This window comes from Pteropus alecto, unplaced genomic scaffold (genome assembly GCF_000325575.1).
Source record: "Pteropus alecto unplaced genomic scaffold, ASM32557v1 scaffold61, whole genome shotgun sequence".
NCBI lineage: Eukaryota > Metazoa > Chordata > Mammalia > Chiroptera > Pteropodidae > Pteropus > Pteropus alecto.
Window position 1 is genome coordinate 5,774,980 of NW_006434835.1, and position 18,186 is coordinate 5,793,165.

At 50.0% G+C, this 18,186-nt stretch overlaps 2 protein-coding genes across 10 annotated transcripts in view; one reads left to right on the top strand and one right to left on the bottom strand.

The window, feature by feature from the left end:
• GREB1 (growth regulating estrogen receptor binding 1) overlaps nucleotides 1–7,397 on the top strand; it is a 109,049-nt gene extending 101,652 nt beyond the window's left edge. For 5 of the 9 annotated variants that reach the window (XM_025045751.1, XM_025045756.1, XM_015588134.2 and 2 more), the window contains 5 exons: nucleotides 411–656; nucleotides 1,571–1,706; nucleotides 3,730–3,930; nucleotides 4,355–4,493; nucleotides 5,586–7,397. In XM_025045751.1, coding sequence (XP_024901519.1) covers nucleotides 411–656; nucleotides 1,571–1,706; nucleotides 3,730–3,930; nucleotides 4,355–4,493; nucleotides 5,586–5,734 — 871 coding nt within the window. In that variant the 3' untranslated portion in view covers nucleotides 5,735–7,397. Of the gene's footprint in view, nucleotides 1–410; nucleotides 657–1,458; nucleotides 1,707–3,729; nucleotides 3,931–4,354; nucleotides 4,494–5,585 lie in introns of those variants that run through there. The other 4 variants (XM_025045752.1, XM_025045754.1, XM_025045755.1 and 1 more) reach the window with 2 other exon arrangements.
• A 1,648-nt stretch (nucleotides 7,398–9,045) lies between these two features.
• On the bottom strand, nucleotides 9,046–10,882 carry NTSR2 (neurotensin receptor 2). The gene is given in 5 exon segments (XM_006926947.2): nucleotides 9,046–9,300; nucleotides 10,245–10,296; nucleotides 10,298–10,406; nucleotides 10,409–10,673; nucleotides 10,676–10,882. Coding segments are annotated over 5 exon segments (888 nt in total).
• Nucleotides 10,883–18,186: the final 7,304 nt, after the last annotated feature.

The following is an 18,186-nucleotide window of genomic DNA, read 5'->3' on the forward strand; positions in this document are numbered from 1 at the left end:
TCTTTCCCTGGGGCTCTCCTTTAGAATTCGCGGCAGAAAGCCTCGCTCATTCCCACCCTTTATCTTCAGATCTGCAAACCGGAAATGCGAGGAGGTTTGGCATGATGGAAAGGGTGTGTCTTTGGGGACAGAGCTGTTCAAATCCAAGCTCTGTTGAGTGACACTGGGCAAGTTACCTGCAGCTTCAGTTTCCTCCTCCGTAAAATGGGGATGATGCGCCTATGTCATAGGATGGCTGTGAGGATAAACGATAATGAATTTGAAGTGCTTAGCCTGGCGCCTGGCTCTCGGTGGTGGTTGTGATGGATCCCATCTGAACCAACCCCTCCCAGCAAGTAAGGTTCAGCCGGAGTTAGCATCCTGGTTGGCCCGGTCCAGAGGCCCTTGCTCTTGTTCGCTTCTCCACCTAGAGACGTCACTCTCCCCACTTTGAGCAGAGAATTTTCCTGGTCAGAAAGGAACGTCTCTTTGAAGTACATCATGCAGCACATCGAGGCATCCCCGAACATCACCCACTACGCCCTGATCGGCATGCGGAAGTGGTCCAGCAAGACGGGGAGCCGCGAGGTGCGCAAGCCCTTCTCCCGCTGCCACGTGCATGACTTCATCATCCTGAACGTGGACCTGACCCAGAACGTGCAGTACAACCAGAACCGGTGAGCTCCTGTCCCCCTGTGGCCATAGGCACTGACGGGGACCTGCCATAGGCCTGGCAGACGGCTGCTTCTCCTTTGCCCTCCAAGGCCAAAGGCACCAGAGGCTTCCTGTCCATACAGGTGGCCTGGCCCCTGCTTGCGGCCCTCACCTCACATTTTTTTTTTTTTGTCCTCTTGTATAATTTTGTGGAAGAGAGCTTTGCATTACATCGTTCAAGCTCCTTCATCGATTCACACGATTCTTTATTTAGTGACGTACATAGTACCATTTCTGCGTTCCTCTTGCTTTTGAGGCTCCTTCTCTGGACACGTGGCTTTTTAGGAGCATTAGCATCGAAGAAAACCATAAAGTCATTTTCATATGTCACTGTCTATGTATCTAGCCACAGAAGGGCTCATGTCTCAAGAACAGCCCGATCACTCATGCTCCCTGAGTGGCCCCGTGTGCCAGGCAGTCGGCACACAGCAAAGGGCCCACGTGGCAGTGTCCGGTTTGGAGCCAGACCCACCTGCTGGGAACCTCGGTTCTGCCGCTCATCGGCTTCGCGGTGTGGGCAGGGGACACGTCATCTCTGAGCCTTGTTTCCTCGGCTGTCAGAAGTGGCTGGTTTTTTACCCTGGGAGGTTTGATGTTTACTTTGTAACAAATAGTCGAAAGGGTGTGTGTAAGGTCCTCACGCCGCGCCTGGCGTGGAGCGTATGGTCGGTCAACAGGTGGCAGTCCTTCTGGAGCTCACGCCTTAGGGGTCCCCTGCCCTTCCCAGCTGGTCTTGCTGTCGCTGTTTGTTTTGCCTGGAGGAAGGTCTGTGCCCCTTCGCGAGCCCCCAGGACAGGGAGCACACCCCGCACGTGTGGTGCCGGCAGGGGAGTGAGCTGCATCCGGTCCCATGCACCGCCCCTCTGGCTCTGAGCAGGTTCCTGTGTGATGATGTGGATTTCAACCTGCGGGTGCACAGCGCCGGCCTCCTGCTCTGCCGGTTCAACCGCTTCAGTGTGATGAAGAAGCAGATGGCGGTGGGCGGGCACCGGTCCTTGCACATCACGTCCAAGGTAGGCGGGCCGAGCGCCTGGCTGGGTCTGCCCCCTGGGCTGCGGCGTGAGGCGTGCGGTGTGAGAACAGGGTGGGAGCTGGTGGGGAGGCCACTCGGCTGTCTCCAAGTCGGTAGGGTGGGCTCGACTGCTCGGCTTTCAACCGAGTCTGCCCAGGCACATCCCCCTCCAGCCTTCCCGTGCCCTCTTGCCCACCCGCGTCCTCCCTGATGGTTCCTGCACACCTGTCCATCGCTGCGCTCGGCGCTCACTTGTCTGGCTTCTCTGCTGGACAGAGCTCTGGGGTGCAGGTGTGGTGCATGCTCTTCTCCGGGCCCCTGGGACAGTACCTGGCCGAATGTGGCCTGAATGGCACTGGCAGGTTAGCCCGTGATAGCTGTGCTGTCTGTCCCCAGGCCAGCCTCTGGGTGCGGAGAGGCGTGACCCGATTGTGCCGGTGCTGGCTGGGCAGGCCTGGGCGTTTCAGTGTGAGGTCACGGCGAGCCCAGAGCTCGTCTCCCCGCAAGTGATGTGAGGCTGGTGTATTCCTGCATCCACAGGCCAGAGCCCGTCCTCTGCTTTTCGCCTCCGTCTGTCTCGAGGTGGGCCCCGATGACGTCTAGCGCCAGCGGCCTGTCCTTCCTGGTGTCCACTCCCTCCTCACGTGGTTGCCCATTGCCCTCTCTGAGCGGCCGGGTCTGAATTCAGACACCAGCTCTGTCTCCCTCCCTCTTTCCCACCAGCAGGGAGTGAGGCTTCCTCTAGGAGTGAGAGTCCATCCTTCTTTCTCTTGCAAAGTAGCAAGACACTTAAATAAGAGGCCTTTACTTCCAGAAGATCTTGGAATCATTTAGTTAAGCCCCTCCCTCCCACACTGAGATTTCTTATTGAAACTGTTAGCTTTACAGCTTAATTTGGGAAGAATTCTGATCTTTACCATATTGTCTTTTGACCAAAGAGCCCAATCTGTTTTTAAAACTAATTTTTCCTTTAGTTCTCTCAGTAACATTTTTTAACTCTTAGGTATTTTATCTTTATTCCTATTTTGAGCCTAATCTTATTTTTCCTTTAGGTTTAATTGCATAGCAATTATATATAGGAAAGCTAGTGATGTTTTATAGCCTTTCATCTGGATGAAATAACTTAGTTTTTACTTATTTGTTCATTACGTACTCAGTCCCTTCGCCCAGGAAGATATAGTCCAGCAGCTGAGGCAGATGTTAAATGAATATGTAGTAAAGTGCTATTGCGATAAGCACCCAAGGGTGACGTCTGTGTCACAGGGACACCCGACCTCCCTGGCGGTGGAGGAAGCAGCATTGAAGCAGAGACCTGGAGGAGGAGAAAGCGCAGTTCATCCAGGCCCCGGAAGAACCCGGGCCACAGTGCTGAGGACGAGCGGGGCGTTTGGCATGGAGGAAGCGTGAAGGACGAGGGGTGGGCGGGGAATGGGGGATGGCAGAGGTGAGCCGGAGAAGTAGGCAGGAGCTTACTGGCCGTGGGAACATTCTAGACTCCTCTCTGGGAATGGCGAGAAGTCATCGAAGGGTGTGCAGCAGATTTGATTCATTTTCTTCATGTCGGCAGCCTCTCTGGCTGCAGCAGGGGTGGCGGCCGAGTAAGAGACCGTGGGCTCCATGCTCGGCTGTCCGGAGGAAGAAGGCGGGGGGCAGACAGCCCCTGGGGTCCCGGGCCGTGGACCCTGCTGAGAGGTTCCCTGAATTCGGGGAAGAGTTCCCAAGGTCCGCTGGTTCTCCTGTTTCTTTCTAGGCCAGGTGGCCGATTTTCTCATGGAATGGTCGATGTCCACAGTTTTTACTGATCGCACCGATCAATCTGCACGTGCCCCACCTTGACAAAACCTAATTCTTCTTAACAGAGGATTTTATTGTTGAAGTATGTGTTCTCAACCGCAGCACTACCGTGCGCCAGTCCATCGTGACGGGGCCACCCGCCCTGGGCTCCCACGTGGCCTGGAAGCCTCGGGAAGGCGTTTTCTGCTCAGGGGGGCGGGGAGTGGCTGACACCTTCCTCCCCGACGCAGGTGTCTGACCACCCCGTGGCTGTCGTGCCGGCCCAGTACATCTGCGCCCCGGACAGCAAGCACCCGTTCCTCGCGGCCCCGGCCCAGCTCCTGCTGGAGAAGTTCCTGCAGCAACACAGCCACCGCTTCTTCCCGCTCTCCCTGAGGAATCACGGCCACCCCGTGCTGCTGGTCGACTGCTACCTTAACCTGGGCTCTCAGGTAACTCCCGGAGCGGGGCACTGTCGAATCTATAAATCTGAGAAGTTCCCCAGAGACACACCAGCATCCAGGATGGAGCTATAACTTCGCCTCAGGTATTTGCCCTACTTTGCAGCTGATGACGTAAAGGCTGAAAGAATTTAAATGGTTTGCCCCAATATAGTAAGTTAGGAATCAAACCGAATTCTGATGCCAAAATGTTTCTGATTCTCTAATGAATTACGGAATAGATAGATCTGGATAAATCTCTTGGAATTGATTTTTAGGGTATAGATTTGGAAATAACATGAAAACATTGTTCCTGGCCCCCAAAAAACTTTGAGCCTGACCAAGCAGTTGGTATTCGTTAGACGCAGAGAAAGGCCTGGCATGGCGGTGCTGAGTATTTCGTGGAAAGCGATGTTCTGGCTTCCTTCGTTTTCAGATTTCCGTGTGTTACGTGAGCTCCAGGCCCCACTCCTTAAACATCAGCTGCTCCGACTTCATGTTTAGCGGACTCCTGCTCTACCTCTGTGACTCTTTCGTGGGAGCCAGCTTTTTGAAAAAGTTCCATTTTCTGAAAGGTAACTTCCCGTACTCTTACCCTGCCCCTTGACGCGAATGCCTGTCGTCACCTGGCCCCTCTGACGAGGTGACTTCTGGTCCTGGTCCTCATTTGCCAGTTCGTAAACTGAGGCTCAGAGAGGGAATGTGGCTGCTCCAACCATCCAGGGAAGTACAGAGGGCCGGGATGGGGTCCCCGGCGGCTCTCTTTCCCCTACACCGGTCTGGGTAGAGACGCGACACGTCCCCTCTCGTTTAGGCAAATAGCAGAGATGTTCAACATCTATGTCTGTTTTCCGTCCAGATTCTTAACATCAGCCCCGGGCCCCTCGGGAGCTTCCGTCTCCTGGCGGAGGAGTTTTTCGGGCTCGTCTCGGGGTTCCACGTGCTCCTTGGCTTTTATTCTCATCCTTCTTCTCCTTCTGTAGCTGTTTTTGTGCTGGAGTGGTTCAGAGCGACAAGCATTCATTCTCTGTGACTTAAACAAATTATTCCAGTCCAGCGGGGGTCCCTGCTCCAGTCCAGCTGGGATCCCTGACCGATCTGCTCTTTTCCTTGGTCGCCCTTCACTCTGACCTTTGGGAAACATTTCGTGTAATGAGAGTAGAGGACGTGTAGGCGGGGAAGTGGGAAGGTGGGTGGGTAGGTAGATAGACCAACGAATGAATGAATGAATGAATGATGTCTTGGTTATAATAGGAGCCTAGAGGAGGGAGGATTCCCCCGGCAGGGTGGTTGGGGAGAGGCGGGGGCTGCACTGGGCCCAGATGGGTGGGTGGCTTGGGCAGGAGAGGAAGGTGGGGTTAGATTCACACTGCGGGTCAGAGCCGAGTTTGGTTTGCGATCAGACCAGTGTCTCCTTCCATTCTCCTTTGTCGAAGTTTCTTCTGCCTCCATGTTGTCTCTCACCTGCCAGACCTGCCAGTCACAGTGGCACTGTCTGCCTTGCTCAGATTACGAAGCATTCCAAAGGAAACGAGAGGTCGCTCGGACATCTGGTCCTTCCCTTCCAAGCAGCATCGTATCTCGTTCTCGCAAGTAGAATCCAGGCAGTAGGTGTCGTTTGGATAAACTCACCTGTTTTCTGCATGCCTCTGCCGTTGTCCGTGCAGGTGCAACCTTGTGCGTGATCTGTCAGGACCGGAACTCACTCCGCCAGACGGTGGTCCGCCTGGAGCTGGAAGACGAGTGGCAGTTCCGCCTGCGTGACGAATTCCAGACCGCCAACGCCAAGGAGGATCTGACCGGACGACACATCTGAGGGAGATGCCGTCTGGCTTTCGGGACGAGTGGAGCCTTCAGAACCTCATGCTGTTGAGGCTAAAAAAAGAATTAGAACCATAGGGTGCTGGATCTGAAATGGGCCCCAGAGACCGTCTGCATACAAGGGCAAAAGTGGTGCATGCCGGGGCGCCCGGGCCCGAGGCAGGCGGAGACTTCCTGAGAGTGACAAGGTTGAGCGGGTGGCAAGCAGGAACTCAAGCCCAGACCTCCCGAGTTCCGGGCCAGCCCTCATTGCCCTGGGCCACGTCCAAGTCCATTTTATGAAGAACAAGGTTTTGCCTTCTGTCATGTCATCCATATGCTTCCATGGACAAACTTGACTTTTTTCTTAGTTCTAAAGAATCACTCTTGGCTTTTCCTGTAGAGGTAGCAGTATGTCGGGCATGGATATGATTCGAGCTATGTAGGTTCCCCTATCACCTTCTGCAAAGCAATACTCCGAAAGTAGATTTCCACCGTGAAGGCTGGAGACAAGAAAAAAAACACTAAGTGGGTCCTTGAATAAGAATTCTGTAACTGCCTACACGTTTGCTTTTTAAAAAGCTGGCCCAAAGGTATCAACTTTCATAAAGCAAAACAAATTATTTTACTTCAGAGCAAACACAATTCTATTAAAATAGTATAGGGTAAATACCCTACCTCTTAGAAAGGGCAAAAGTGAAAAAAAAAACTTTCTTTAAACTAAAAAGGTTTCAGGAAGGAAACTCAGAATACAGAGATTGACTTTAAGAACCATTTGCCTTCAAAGGAAGGAGGAACAAATGGCTTACTTGAAACAATAAAAACAACCAAAGTGATATATAATATAGTTGGTAAGAACTAGACTTCGGACTCATGTATCGAAGCTCAGTTTTCAGTCCCTCAAATAGCTTGTCTTCTCTTACGAATGCTTGGGCCCTGCCCAGAGGAAGGGGGATAGACAAGAGAAGACAGCAGGGATGTTTCATGATGCTCACACTATCACTTGCCTGCCAGAATGGTTTTTAAACCAGCGTTTTAGAGCGCCACCTACAGGCCAGGCACTGGGACAGGTGCATTCACAGTTAATGATCTTGTTTAATCCTTCCAACAGCCAGTGCGGGTGGATTTATTCTCCCATTTGAAAGATGAGGAGGTTGAGTCAGAGCGTGCACCTCACCACGATGACACAGCTGGAAAGGAGCAGAAGCACAAGTTCAACTGCTGGATTTTGGACTCCAGAGTCCATCTTCCCCTGACAGCACACTGCTTTTGGAGTGTCCGGTAAATGAAGGAGTAGTTTAACGATGCTCAAAAATGAATCGTCAGAATGCATTCTTATCCATCCATCTTAGACATTTGTAAGCACTATCATGGATAACAATCCAAGAAGAAATTATTTTAAAAGATGATGCCAAAGAGTTAATGCCAATCTTCTCCCCTAAGGAAAAAAAAAATCCATGAATATGAAAGATTTAGACCAATGTTTATAAAGTAATCACTTTGTATATGTCATTATTCCTATTTTGGAGTAAAAACTTACCTTCTTTAGTTATATTTGTCTTTTTGTAAATAGGTGGCTTCTGTGCTGTTTCCCCATTTTATTAGTTAATTTAAACTTGAAAAGAAACCAAACTAATATTCTTGTTTGTTCCAGCCTTATAAATAAAACTTAAAATGCATGTATTTTTTTCTTCGGTGTGTGTTAATGGCATTGTTTCGAGAGGAAGTAGTGTGGCCAGTGATCTCCGTGGACTAGGGGACTACCTGCTTAAAATCTAACGGCATGATAGAAAAGACAGTTTTGGAAAGGAAATAAGAAGAAATCTGTGCAGGTAGAGGTATGTTAATATGCAGAGGGATCGCTGAAAGAGAAAAAGCAGAGAGAGTTAGAAACGGAGGAAACCAAAGCAGAAAATGTGCAGAGAAGCTTGCCACACGGGAAGAAGGTCTTAGGGGTGCTCTGAGCGTCGTAGCGGCTACAGAAGCCTGGAGGGGAGCTGAGGTTTGTATTAGGATGATTAACTGGGAAAGGAGTTTGGAGCAGCGAGCCGTTCGATTGCTCCCAGCTCTTCCTGCCGTGCTTACCATCTTCCACCGACCTCGGTAGGCAGAGAGTGGATGGTAGACTAGAGAATACAGACTAGAGTGGAAAGAAGACAGCTGATTTCCGTTAATATTTGTCTTCGCATTGTATTAATATTTTATTTTTTTGACTTAGGAAAATCAAGTTTACATACCTTGTTTTTAAAATGTTTAATTTTTAAAATTGGAAATGCATGTGTCATAGGGTTTCCCTCCTCAGTTCCTTCCCTTTATAAGCATTTTAAAAATCTGAACATTTTAACAGCATTTTAAGAGCAGTATAAATATCTAAATTGAGTGCTGCACCTTTTTAAGGCGTTGCTATTCATGCTTTTTTCATCTTAATGCCTGCGCACAAATCAGCAACACCAAGAGAAAAATAAAACACTGTTTACAACAATAATTTTAGTTTGTTGCGGAACCAAACAGGTTTTTATCAAGGATGGCATAGTTACTACCAAAGTGTAACTTTAATACCAGTCAAGACAGAAATTGAGGGTAAAAATATGTTTATAAGTTAGTAATTAATCTTTGGAGTTTTAAATTTTTTCTAGGAAAACTATATAGGTTTTGTACTTGCCTGCCTAACTGGACCATAGGGACCATGGTAAGCAATTCTGAAGCAAATGGAATATTTTCTTATCATGTTTATGTATACGTTCTTCCATATTCTTGTTAAGGCTGCAGTTGGTATATGTATTTCTCTGAAGTCCTTCATTAATGTTGAATGTTTCAGGCCTCTCTTTTACATCTGTACAAAATCCCATTTAAAAACTATGAGCAATTTTCTGGGTTAAAAAACACCGATTAATACAGACTATGAATCAACCCAATGGTAAGACACTAAAAAGAAAGGTAGACCAAAATAGTCCTAATTTGAGTCTGGTTATTTCGTTGTGTTAACATAGACTGTGTCAAGTTAAATATTTTTTACTGTACTCTCTGTTGAATAATGCCATTACACTGAAAGAATTCACAACATATATAACATCAAAAGCTCGCCCCTAGCACGTTTCAGTCTGCATTGGTCAGTGTGCACCACGTAAAGTAAATTATGCAAGCAGCATGTTCACAACACTACCTTGCTTGACACTTTTCTCCCCAAACCTAACTCCACAATAGTCTAGATGCCACTACCCACGTCTGTGAAAAGGACTGGAACTTGGCTACTAGGCATTTTGAGCATGTGGTTGTTGGTTCGTTGCGAAGGCCGCGCCTGGGTGCAGCAGGGACCTAGCTGTGCAGTCAGGCCTGAGGCGGGAGCAACAGTGCACCATCCCACTTGATATTCTGCTGCAGCTCAGAACCCTCGTGGAGGCCGCTGGGAAGTATCCCCTGCTGCTCCGTGGCCCCGGTGTGCTTGTGCCACCATTGGACAGGCAGCACGTGGGCTGGACTGCTGAGCTCTGCTGTCGTGATTAGTCCACCTGGTGTGACGGTGGGAGGAGTAGCTCCCTCTGCTGTCCATGGGCCTCTGCTTCTGACTGCTCTCCGGAGTCCCTGAGTGACCAGGTCCGTCAATATGGTTACTGCTCTGCTGCTGGTGGGTTTTGGGTTTTTGTGTTTTTTGTTTTTGTTTTTTGTTTTGTTTTGTTTTGATCAATATGGTGACTGCTCTGCTGCTGGTGGGTTTGGGTTTTTGTGTTTTTTGTTTTTTTGTTTTTGTTTTTGTTTGTTTGTTTGTTTGTTTTCGTCTTCTTTATTACCAGGTCCAGATTTGGGTAAGGAATTTGACAACCTGCAAAAATGTCTGATATAGGAAGTGGATTATTTAAAACTAGCATTCTTGCCTAACTGGTCTGAGTTAATTCTCATTATGCGGACCATGGTAAGCAACTTCTGAAGCAAATGGATTTTTCTTAACTTTAATACCAGTCAACTTTATGTTTTCCAATATTCTTGTTAAGGCTGCACTTGGCATATGTTTTTCTTCTGAAATCCTTCATTAACGTTGAATGGTCAGGCCTCTCATTTATATCTCATTACCTTGGTTCTGTGTAGTTAGTCATGGGGCTAAAGACGGCTATTTTTTTTCTCTCTTTGTTTTTTGCTGCGATTTTAAAAATTATATTTTATTTTATATTAAGTTTCAGGTATACAGTACAATGCTTGGACTTTTATATAATTTATGAAGTGATAAAGAGGACTAGTTTTGATAATAATAATAAAACAGAAGCCTGGGGTGGGTTACGTAATCTATATTTTTACAACTCCCCTCCAGGTAATTTTATACCCAGTAACGTTTGGCCACCACTCTCACAGGAGTGGGAAGAGCATAGACTTTCAGAGTTAATTTTGAATTCAAATCCAGACTTCTCTTAATGCTTCACCTTGGTTAAGTCTCTCCCCAAGTCCTGTAAAATGAGGCAACGAGACCCTAACTTTCTGAGTGGTCCCGAGTATTAGCAGTGAGAACATAGGCGGTCTGGCCCCCTCTCCCTTACTTGGATGAAAACCTGGAGCCCAGGGCGGCCCACTAGCGAGGAGCACACGCCAAGCAGGCTCGGGCTCCCTGCCCGCAGTCTCCAGCTCATGCTTCTGCCCCATGAGGACGGCCTTGGGCAGGGCGAGGCCAAGTAAGGTGGTCCAGAAAAGCGACAGCAGGCGGCGGTCCTGTGCAGAGTCAGCAGGTGGCGAGTGAGCAGGGGCTGGCACAGGGCCAGGCAGTGCTCAGCATTCAGGCTGGCAACGCTGAGCACCGTGGCGCAGGCGCACAGCTCGTGCACGGAGTAGGAGGCACGGCTGCCCAAGTCATCGTAGACCCAGTGGTAGTGGAACCACACGAAGCTGTAGAGCTCCATGGGAACGGTGACCAGTAGCAGCAGCAGCTGCAGCAGCAGTAGCAGGGCGGAGAGTGCCTGGCTGTGCACGTTAAATAGCGCAGGCGCCGCGGGCCGACCTGCGCCTTCAGCACCACGAGCGCGGACAGCGCCTCGCCCTCCACTTCCCGCGCGGAGCTGAGCAAGTAGAGAGCGATCAATGGCTCCTTGGCCCAGAGGCGCCTGTCCACACCCAGCCAGGTGTCCAGGCTCAGCTCTGGGCTGCAGCTGGGCCTCAGGGGCCGCGAGCTGCTGGTTTCCATCCCCCTTCCTCAGGCTGCGCTCTCTCCCTCCCACTTCCAGGAGACTAGGTGAGCTGCCGGCTTAGGGAGCTGCCTCCTCCTCTCTGGAAACCTCTAGATGGAAGGACGCGCCCTGACGGGGGCGCCCCTGAGCCAATGCCAGACCGCAAGTGGGAGCCTGCCAGCCCGGTCACGTTTCTCCGTTCAGTGTCACCCAGGGAAGCACATGCTGGGTGGAAGGCGGGCTCTTTTGGGACCTGATAGACATGAGTCATGCCTAACGCCACCACTTACCAGCTGTGTGACCTTGGGCAAGTTTTTTAACCTCTCTCAACCCATCTCTGCATTTAAAAAATATTATCTACCTTGCAGTCTTTGTGAAGAATAAACGAGTGAATCCACATTAAATCTTGGGACCTGCGGCATAGGGAGTACCATGAGCTGTGCTGCTTTCTGTGTGTGGTCCCAGATGTAACCATCGAGAACTTGCCAGCATTTCGCAGCTCTTACTCTTTTTGGTAAGGGCTGTTTTAATGCCATGCTAATCTCCTTAAGGAAGTCCTCTGTCACTGGCAGATGCATCCCCCTGCTATCATGCTTTCCTAGTCTTTTGAGGATGTCACACTCATGGGTCAGTGGGAGGACGTATCCCAACTGCTTTCTGTTAGGACTTTGACCGACCTAGTGTTAAGTGTTAGTGATAAAGGACTTATCCAAAATATACACAGAACTCTGAAAGCTCAACAATAAGAAAACCAACAACCCAATTTAAAAATGGGCCAAAAACCTTAACAGACATCTCATCTTTGAAGATATACAGATGACAAATAAGCATATGAAAAGGCGTTCCTCATCTGTGTCATCAGGGAAATGCAAATTAAGACAACAATGAGATATCGATACTCACCTATTAGAATGGCCAAAATCTGGAACACTAACACCAAAAGCTGGTGAGGATGTGGAGCAACAGGAATTCATCCATTGTTGGTGAAAATCAGCGAAAACTAAACATACTTTTACCATATGATCATGCTGTGGACAGCAATTGTGCTTCTTGGCATTTACCCAAAGGAGTTGAAAACTTACTTCCACATGAAAACCTGCCCACAGACATTTGTAGCAACTTTATTCATAATTGCCAAAACTCAGAAGCAACCAAGATGTTCTTCAGTAGGTGAATGGATAACCTGGTACATTCAGACAATGGAATATTGTCCAGTGCTAAAAAGAAAGGCACTTTCAAGCCATGAAAAGACATGGAGGGAGGGACAGGTGACGAGGCGAGCACAGAGGGTTTTTAGGGCAGGGAAACTGCTCTGCATGTTACTCCAGTGGTGGACACGTGTCACTGTGCACGTGTCAAAACCATAGAATGTACAGCACCAAGAGGGAACCTCAATGTAAATGATGGGCTTTGGGTGACAACGCCGAGTCAATGTAAGTTTGTCAGTTGTAACAAATGGGCCACTCTGCTGTGGCTGTTGATAGTGGAGAAGGTTGTCCATCTCCCAAGGGATTATATGGGAACTCTGTACCTTTAGCTCAGTTTTGCTGTGAACCTAAACTGTTATAAAAAAAAAAAAAAACCATAAAGTTTTTCCCTCGTACTTCCCATCAAACGTGAAAGGATGAAAAAGTCATTACAGGGTGCAGCGATCAGGGAAGGCCCCGTGGGGGAAGGAGGTTTGACCTGGGCCTCGAAAGTGGACGAATTCGAAAAGGAAGAGGAAAGAGAAAGGCATTCTGAGGAGAGGCTGCAGCATGAACTAAGGTTAAAACGCGGGGAATGCCAGGGGCTCTTGGGGCTTCACAGGTGACTCCCAGACTCCAGGCTGGCAGCCTGGAGGAAAGTGACTTCCTGTGCGTTTATTGTTCACGGCCAGGAGCACACAGGGAAGGGTTTTGGGGGGGACGTTCAGCCTGGTCCCAGCCACAGTCCCATGGGGCAGTAATGGTGTCCTCGGGAGCACGTATTCAGGGAGAGAGTCTGCGGCTGACAGAATCCAAAATAAAACAGAGGCTCAGTTTCCTCATCTGTGAAATGGAGCTATTAACGCCCACCGTGGAGTTACTGTGCGGGTTGGAAGTTGCTGCCACTTCGTGAAGGTCTAATCCGTTCCAGGCATGTGTCAAGGACTCTCAGCGCGTGGCCTCGAGTAACCCGATCGCAGCCCTATGAGGGACAGACTATTTTTATCCATGTTTCCCCGATAAGGAAATAAACTCTTAGAGACTCAGTGACTTGCCCTGAGTCAGAACAGCTTCTAAAGGGCAGAGTCGGACCGAGAGCCCAGGTCTGCGTGACTCAGACTGTGAGATTTAACCACCACGCAGAGCTTCCGGGAGCCCTGTCATCATGCGTGACCCATTTCTAGGTGCACCAGCCAAACCAGTGCTGGCTCTCAACAGCCCTGCATAGCAGGGGGACACTTGTCAGCCCTATTGCCCTGCTTCCAACACACGCTGCCATCAGGGCTGTGAAGCCACCTGCCAGGGACGCAAGCACCGAGCACCACGCCCCCTCCTGGTCATACCTGAGCCTGCACAGGACTGTGCCTTCCTGAGTGAAGCCCTGACGCTGGGTCTGCTGTGCTCAGAGCCACCGCTGCCTGTGCACGTAGTGCGTACTGTGCTTCCATCAGATTTTTGGCTAAATGCTACACACAATCAGGTGTAATTACTCACAATCTTATCACTCATTGGTCATGAGTTTCTTAAAATATCTTGACAGGGTGAATTAAAAATAGTAAGAGTGGCAGTGACCCAGCTCAGTAGAAGTGTCTTCAACTGTTGTTATTCTCTGCCTGCAACCTCAGGACATTTCGGTGTGTTCAGACTGTGAGAGCTGTTCCAGGGCTGGGTGGGGGACGCCTTGCTCCCTGCCATGGAACACCCTGTGCTTTTCTGGGGTGAGGAAGGCGAAGGCACCAGTGTGGCCAGGATTGCTGCATAGTGACCTGGACATGCGGGTTCCTAGGATCGAGTACCTCTCTGCTCCTTACCAGATGCAGCACCTGGGGAAGCCACTGACCCCCGAAACCTGTAAAGGGAGCACATTAGACCCAATGCGTTTGATGTATTTTTTATTCTTCCAGGCACCTTTAATGTATTTTTTTTTTAAATTTTACTTTATTATTAGTTTCAAGTGTACAGTACATTGGTTAGACATTTACACGGTTTATGAAACGGTCCCCCAATTGCTCTTTCTTCCCTCTGGCCCTCCACCCAGCCGTTACGTTACTGCCGACTGCATTCCCTGTGCCGTGCTCCCCATCCCCGTGACCATCTGTCAACTACTCATCTGTACTTCTTTAACCCTTCACCCCATTCTCTCACCTCCCCCAACACCCCTCCCGTCTGGCAGTCACCAGATTGTCCTCTATATGTGGGAGTCTGTTTTGATTAATTTGTTCTTTTTGTTCCTTAGTTTCCGCATGTAAGTGAAATCATATGGTATTTATCTTTTTCTGACTTCACTCAGCATAATAACCTCTAGGTCCATCCATGCCATTGCAAAGGGTAGGATTCCATTTTTTAATTGCTGAGTAATAGTCCATTGTCTATATGAACCATAACCTCTTTATCCAGTCATCTGTCGATGGGCACTTAGGGTGCTTCCATATCATGGCTATTATAAACAGCGCTGCCATGAACATAGGGGTGCACAGATCTTTACAAATTATTTTTTGGTTTTCTTTGGATAAATACCGAGAAGGGCAATTACTGGGTCAAAAGGTATATCCATTTTTAATTTTTTGAGGAGCCTCCAGACTGTTTTCCATAGTGGCTGTGCCAATCTGCAGTCACACCAACAGTGCATGAGGGATCCCTTTTCTCCACATCCTCCCCAACACTTGCTGTTTTTTGATTTATTGATGATGGCCATTCTGAGAAGTGTGAGGTGATACCTCATCGTGGTTTTAATTTGCATTTCTCTGATGATTAGTGACCTTGAGCATCTTTTTATCTGTCCATTGGCCATCTGTATGTCCTACTTAGAGAAATCTCTATTTAGGTCTTCCGCTCATTTTTTAATTGGATTGTTTTTTGTTGTCGTTGAGTCGTATGAGTCCTTTATATATTTTGGATATTAACTCTTTATCAGATATATCAGAAGCGAATATCTTCTCTCCCTCAGTCAGTTGTCTTTCCGTTTTGTTGATGGTTTCCTTTGCTGTGCGGAAGCCTTTGATGTATTCTGGTACTTCTCTCCCACTGCAGCCCGGGGGGATTTGTGGTCAGGGCCCCCTCTGGAGGGAAGGAGAAGCCGGCAGTGACACTGGAGAACTCCTGGCTCCAGAGGGATTTGGAGAACCAGAGAGATGCTTCAAAGAGCCAACAAGGCAGAGTCGAAAGACTTCCGGAGTCAGTCACAGGGTCATAGGTTGCAGGGACTTCGGGGAGCTGGGGGGTAGGGAGAAGTTGGGAAGCCTAACTTACCACGCGGCTGCATGTTTGCCTCCAACTGCCCTCTCTCTGACCCTTCTTCCTTCCTCGGGCCTCGGCGTCATCCACTGACATGCTCAGATTCCTGTATTGTCAGGTCCTTTCCTCGCCCCACCATGGTCTCAGTGGCCCACCCTTTCTTTCCCTGGGTGAGATCATAAAGCCGGCCCCCTCTGTCCCTGCCTTGTCCGGGAACCGCCCTCGTTATGTGCCCTCCCTCGCACCCAGCTATAGATCCCTCTAAAACCTGGGCACATCTGAGCCCAGCCCATCACCACAAATCCCAGGTTCCCGGAGGGATTAGAGATGGATTTCGAGTTCTGCTTTTGAAGTCTGCCTGGCCCTGTTTTCCACTTCCTGCTTTGGGACCCAAGGCCAGTTCTTCAAGCTCCTATTTTTGGTCCGCAACCTTATAGGGATGCTGTGCAAATTATATGCCAGAATGCAGCTTACATGCTTGGCTTCCTGGAGTGGGGGACGTATTCAAAACTGAGAGCTGTCATGATGACTGATGCTGCTGAGCGTGATGGAGGTGACGACCATGGCCCACTGAACCCACTTTCCTGACCTCCCAAGGGGCACGGAGGGAACTCAGAGGATCAAAGAGAAAGGATTCCGCAGAGCTTTTGTGGGAACCAGTAGGGTAGAGTGGAAAGTGAACGGGCTACTCTGTGCACAGGCTTTTGCAAGTTTCCCTGCACCCAACACGTGAGGTGGTCCCTCCCTCCCGCCTCCTCCTGCCAAACCCCTCTGAATCCTAAGTCTCTCCTTTAGAGCTGTGTGACCTCGGGGAAGGTAGTCGGTCTCTGAGTTTGCTCATAATGTCTCAGAGAGCCGGTGGGGAGAGAATGAATCTCAGTGTCAGTTGCTGACCAGTCTCCCTCACCAAGCTCATAGAAGCTGGCACCTGCTGGGACCTTGCATCTTTCAGGGACAGAGAGTGTGTCCCTGGCGTTTGTTTGCCAGTCCCCAGGTGGGAGAGGATTTGCAATTCAACACTCAGCTCTTTTCCTGAGCCTTGTGACTTGGCCGGGCTCCTGGGGTGTAAAGGGAAGCCGCCTGCCCGAGGCTCAGTGTCTCAGGCCCAGCCTTCTTGCTCCTGAGAGGGTGAAAGTAGCCACTGCGGACATTTTCCTCCCCGCGCTTGCTGGTGGTGGCCAGCACCCGAGGGCCCAGCCATGGAGGAGCAGGATGACACCTGTGGCTCCACCTCCGAGTCTCCACAGGATAAGAGCCACCCAGATTCTCCTTGGTCGTGGGTAAGGACCTGTGTGTGGCCCTCGAGAACTGTCGCCCCTTGGAGGAGTGCTGATGGGACCTGGGGATCATTTAGGCCCAGAGGGTCTCATTTAGGATTCATGCATTCACATTTTTCCAAATACCAGCTACTCCCCAGGGGTTCCAGAGGCCCCATCAATAGTAGAGATTTTACATCTTATTCACTAATTAAAGGCTTTTTTCTTTGCCTCGGAGGGGAAATAAGTAGTGATAGCTTTGATCCTCAGGCAGGGAAACGGAGTGTCCTGAGGACTTCCTGCTTGCCAGGTTCTGTGCTGGGACCTCAGCGTGTCCTTCATGTCCATGTAAGGAGGAAGGGCACCAGGTGTTGAAGCAACTTGTCTCATGCGATCATTTAACCACCATGTCTCCGAGTGTGACATACGTGCTGTGGGCTCTGCTGGACTCCGAAGCCAGTAGCTGTACTGTCCTGTCGTTTTAGACTCATCCCAGATGCCAGGGCTTTTTGGTGGGCTTGAGGGAGAAGGTTGTTCAAAATTGTTATTTTCTTTTATAGCCCCAAAGCGGGAGTGGGGTGTTCAGGTAACACCAAGGTAAGGGGGCTCTGAGTGTGGAGCCTGAGCTGCATAGAATGCCGGCCTCGCTGTTTCTTCCGAAGGGAGAGGAGAATGTGTTCAACCCCAAATAGTGCCGGGGTCACCCGTGACGCCCCACCTCTGGTCCTCACCTGCAGAGGCCAGGCCGGTGCTGGAGGGTGCCTGGAAGCAGAGTGAGCCTGGGGCTGTCCGCATCGTGGGAAAGAAGCCAGCTGAGCCTCCCGGCTGCTGGTTCCCTGAAGTACCTGTCGCCTGCTGTCTCTTCAGTCAGGCTCATCCTTGGAGCCACTCCTTCCCCTGCAGGGGTGGGGGGCCCTGCTGGGGGCTTGCTGTTGGTGCTCAGGCTGAAATGCAGTGGGGGCGCCGAGGAGAGGGGACTCAGATCCTGCTCCCTCCTCTGCCACCATTTGCCTCTTTCTTGGCCTTTTGGGCAAGTGTTTGCCAAGCGGCCTGGTGCTTGCAGAGAGTTCTCGGGCTGATCGGTGACCCTCTCCCTCCAGGCTGATGGCTGGAATGGGAGCTCCCGCAGGAGCAGATCAAGGGCACACACTCTGACCAAACAGACTGGTTTCGTGGTAACTTGGCATTCAGATGGCCTTGTCTTGTTTCCATTCCTGGAATGTCCCTTACGTGGAGCAGCCCAGTGCTGGCTGAGAAGTGTACCTGCTTTTCCCTTGTGGGCAGTGCTGGGCTCCCATAAAGTCCCCCGACATCCGCCATGGTGACCCACGGTCTCTGTAGTCCTGAGATGTGGGTCTTATTATCGTGCGTATCTCTCTCATATGACTCAGGCGGACACGGTCACTCCCATTGGACAGCCGAAGAAACCCAGGCTATGAAATTGGGACTTGCCCACTCGGGGCTGACATTAGATGGGGACAGGAAGCGGGTCGCGGCTTCTGTCACCCTGGACACCCTCTAGACACTGTGATCTGAGGAAGACAATATCTGGTTTTTTGCTCATATGTTTTGATTATTACTTACTTTTCCTGATTATAAAAACACGTTCATTATAGAATATACAGCAACATGTGAATAAGATAC